This window comes from Agrilus planipennis, unplaced genomic scaffold, assembly GCF_000699045.2.
Source record: "Agrilus planipennis isolate EAB-ADULT unplaced genomic scaffold, Apla_2.0 scaffold155, whole genome shotgun sequence".
NCBI lineage: Eukaryota > Metazoa > Arthropoda > Insecta > Coleoptera > Buprestidae > Agrilus > Agrilus planipennis.
Genome location: NW_020439161.1, coordinates 683,148 through 686,745, shown reverse-complemented (window position 1 = coordinate 686,745; position 3,598 = coordinate 683,148). Strand labels below are relative to the sequence as shown.

General features: G+C 27.9%; 2 protein-coding genes across 5 annotated transcripts in view; one reads left to right on the top strand and one right to left on the bottom strand.

Moving 5' to 3' along the window:
- LOC108737459 overlaps nucleotides 1-1,076 on the bottom strand; it is a 5,024-nt gene extending 3,948 nt beyond the window's left edge. The window contains exon 1 of one of the 4 annotated variants that reach the window (XR_003231796.1): nucleotides 635-1,076. Coding sequence is in view for 2 of the 4 variants with exons in the window: in XM_025977907.1 (XP_025833692.1) it covers nucleotides 635-660 (26 nt within the window). In the remaining 2 variants the exon portion in view is untranslated. The remainder of the gene's footprint in view (nucleotides 1-634) is intronic. The other 3 variants (XR_003231795.1, XM_025977907.1, XM_025977906.1) reach the window with 3 other exon arrangements.
- A 645-nt stretch (nucleotides 1,077-1,721) lies between these two features.
- LOC108737458 (U6 snRNA-associated Sm-like protein LSm3) lies at nucleotides 1,722-2,372 on the top strand. The gene is made up of 3 exons (XM_018470313.2): nucleotides 1,722-1,837; nucleotides 1,897-2,004; nucleotides 2,063-2,372. The coding sequence occupies exons 1-3, from the start codon at nucleotides 1,817-1,819 to the stop codon at nucleotides 2,237-2,239; spliced, it is 306 nt and encodes a 101-aa protein (XP_018325815.1). The 5' UTR covers nucleotides 1,722-1,816; the 3' UTR covers nucleotides 2,240-2,372.
- Nucleotides 2,373-3,598: the final 1,226 nt, after the last annotated feature.

The following is a 3,598-nucleotide window of genomic DNA, read 5'->3' as shown; positions in this document are numbered from 1 at the left end:
CCGCAAAAGTATGTACATACATATGTATTATTAACGTACATACTGTAAAAAAAAAATGAAATTCTTAATAAGCTAGCAAGACTTTTTCGGGACTTCAAAGCGATCATTTTAATAAATTGTTTTCTCTTACTTCTCCTACTATTAATTTGAGCTCCTGAAGATATTAGTCATGACTGTTGGTGAAACGTCGAAAAAAAATAATAATTCTATAAAATGATGGTCTATAAGTCCGAACAAATCAATGATATTATTTATTTTAAAATCTAATAACAATACACTATAATTGTTGTGTATATAGGGGACGCTATGGAAGTCAATAAAAAAAAAGATAAGTTGGTACCTCTCTCAAAGGGCTAGTTAGAGTCAAAAGTTGTTGAGAGGAGTAGAGATAGACCTAGATTAGATTACGGTTCAAAAATAGTTAAGTAAGTGGGATGTTCTAGTTTTAGGGAAATGCGAAGATTAGTTCAGGATAGGAAAGAGCGGAGGTGCGTGTCCACCGACCCTACGATGATGATGATAATGATGTTATCTAAACAATTTTTAAAGTGTAATTTCACATTTAGTGTTTAACATATTTTAGTAGCAGTTTATTCATAAAAAAAATGCACTTAAAAAAGAAGTAAGTACTTACAAATTTAAGTCCTTTTCAAGTGTCATGTTATCACCTCTAATAATAAATTGAGCTGTAGCATTTCAAGACCGCAAAACACTTCTGTACTCACTAATAACTAAACTGTATTCGTAAGATACGTTGTTTGCATTCAAATAGATTTATTTTTATTATCGTAATTTTAGATATAACATATTCAACAGGGTCGTGGGCATTATAATATAATTAATTAATTAATCGCCTATTTTTAAATTTTTTTCCCCAACGTTAGAAAAAAGATACTTTTGTATTATATACATATATATGGGATTTTGCGCAGGTATTGAAAAGGAACACTTCTATTTCTTGAAAAATTATGCCTCATTTATTTTTCGGGCCAATTCAACCACAAATAAAAAAAAAATAAAACAACTGCCGTATCTTTGTGATAACGAAAAGTGATTGATTAATTATTTGGTTGAATTGAAAAACCCCTACAATAGAAATACAGTTTAAAAAAGTTTCTCAGATTCCTTGTTAGAAGTAAAATATACAAATGCACACCACTGGTATTGAAAACATATTCAGTAATTATAAGTAGATAACAGTTCGATCTGTATTATCGGGTATTATCAAAAAATATTTACGATAATGTCAGCTAAAACTAATTAATAAGTTTATTAAACACATCTTATTGCACAGATAGTAAAGATAAATTTTAAATAAGAATCATATACCTATATCATTTATTTCTGCTAAAATTGCAGTTTAATTAACATTAAACAACTTTCATAAATACTTCAAATTGTAAGTATCTGTATGCAAATGTAATGTAAACACATGTAGGATTGCAATTAAAATAAATATGTTTGTTAGTTTTACAACTTGCTTACCCCATATTCGTACTTTGTAGTATTTTTAATTAAATTACTCATTTTGTATATTTTTATCTACACTTATAGTTTTATTTTAATATTTAAATACCTACTTTAGGTGATACGCACAACTCGTTATAGTTTTAAATTAATTTAATTACTTTTAATATACTTGGCAACGTCGACGTTCTATAGTACTTTTGCGTCATACAATTTCCTATAACATCATCTATGTTTTAAAAGTTAACCTTATAGATAGACAACGTAATTAACCTTAATTTTGTTTTCAAGTTGTTAGTAAAACTATTTAAACTTTGATCTTATTTCTAAAGCATTTTTCTACAGGAAAATGGCAGATGAACTCGATAATGTAAATATTAATACAATTGTAAGCATTTTGCTGTATTCATTGAGGAATTATTTTTGTAGCTTCCAGTTATTACTGTGAAGGAACCCCTAGATTTAGTCAGATTAAGCTTAGACGAACGGATTTATGTCAAGATGAGGAACGATAGAGAATTACGAGGACGGTTACATGTAAGTTAACATGATTTATATTTTAGTTTAACATTAATTTTGGTTTTATTCCTGTCAGGCTTATGATCAGCATATGAATATGGTTCTTAGTGATGCGGAGGAAACAATAACGACAGTGGAAATAGACGAAGAAACGTACGAAGAAGTTTATCGTACAACTAAGAGAAACATTCCCATGTTGTTTGTTAGAGGAGACGGTGTGATCTTGGTGTCACCACCTATGCGAACAGGCTAAATCCCAAAAATGCATAAGTAAATTTAATTAAAAATTTCAAGCTTGTTTAACTTTACAAATAAGATGGACGGAAAAAAATCATTAAAATAGAAACCATAAAGTGCATTAAATATTTATTATATTACAAAGACAAGTACAAGTAGTTTTAATGTATCGCTTAATTTAAAAGTTATAAAGTTACAGTATAATACACAAGTTCCATATGTATATATATAAGAGACCATTTCTACAGTTTATGGTAATGTAAGAATGGGAAAAGCACATAGTACAACTACAAAAGTAGAAACAACAAATATTAATTGCGATAATACTGCAATAAAACATTATCCCACATTTTCAGGCATTTAGAAACATACAAACTTTGTTGATAAACTGTAAGACAAAAACGTTTTACTATACAATTTTTTAAAAGCTTTCACTACAAGGTGCATATAAAATGTTAATTCGATTTTATTATTCATGATTCACATTAATGAAAATAAAAAGGCAGCAACCGGGTAAGCAAGGGCTAACTAAATTTCACATTTTTGTGCATCTCAACTAGTATTAATATTTACTTTCACTCAAAGCATTGCACCAGAAATTGTACTATTTTTCATATAAAAAAAAGGGTATTTTAATTTTTTTAATCACAAATTCTTGATTGGATCTTAATAGAAATATTTATTGTAGATGTTTCAAAAGAGAAAATTATGCTTTTGATTGAAATACAAATGTCATGTTAAAATTTTTTCTTTTTTCAATCTTCGATTTTAAACTCATCGTCTGTTCTTCCCTTAAATTTAACAGCTATTTTTTATTAAGATTCATTCATTCACAAGTTATTAGAAATTAGTGTTATTGGTTTTCTTCACCAACCACTGCAACTTCTCGCTACTAAGAGACATAAATAAGTGCTAGTGATAGTAACTTGCCCAAAAAATTATTTGTAGGGTCAAACTACCATTACTTACTCGGCTGACCTTTAATGTTACAGCATAAAAGTAAAACAAAAAATGACAAAAAGGTTGCTTGTAAGACTCCCTATTAAAGTGAATATAATTCGTCATTCTTGTTTTATATTTTGGTGACTAAAATTCATTAGATTTTTCGTTGCACACAAATCACACTCCAAAACAACTCAAGACCAAGCTACAAGCAAAAAATAAATTTTTAATCTCAATTATAATACCTTTAAAAAATGTTTACTGTTAAATTCTTTTCCTATAAAATATTTCATATAATTTATGTTTGAATTGTGCAGAAATTACAGCATAAGCCTTTTGCCTAATAAGAAAGCGCGTTATTTGAATAAAAAAGACATATTACGCTAAAAATTAAAATGAACGTGTTTTGCTTTAATTATTGTCAGTATATTAT

Coding starts and splice junctions, on each gene's coding strand:
- LOC108737458 (XM_018470313.2), top strand. CDS start 1,817: ATGGCAGATGAACTCGATAAT. Junction 1,838..1,896: donor TGGCAGATGAACTCGATAAT/GTAAATATTAAT, acceptor TTATTTTTGTAG/CTTCCAGTTATTACTGTGAA. Junction 2,005..2,062: donor AATTACGAGGACGGTTACAT/GTAAGTTAACAT, acceptor TATTCCTGTCAG/GCTTATGATCAGCATATGAA.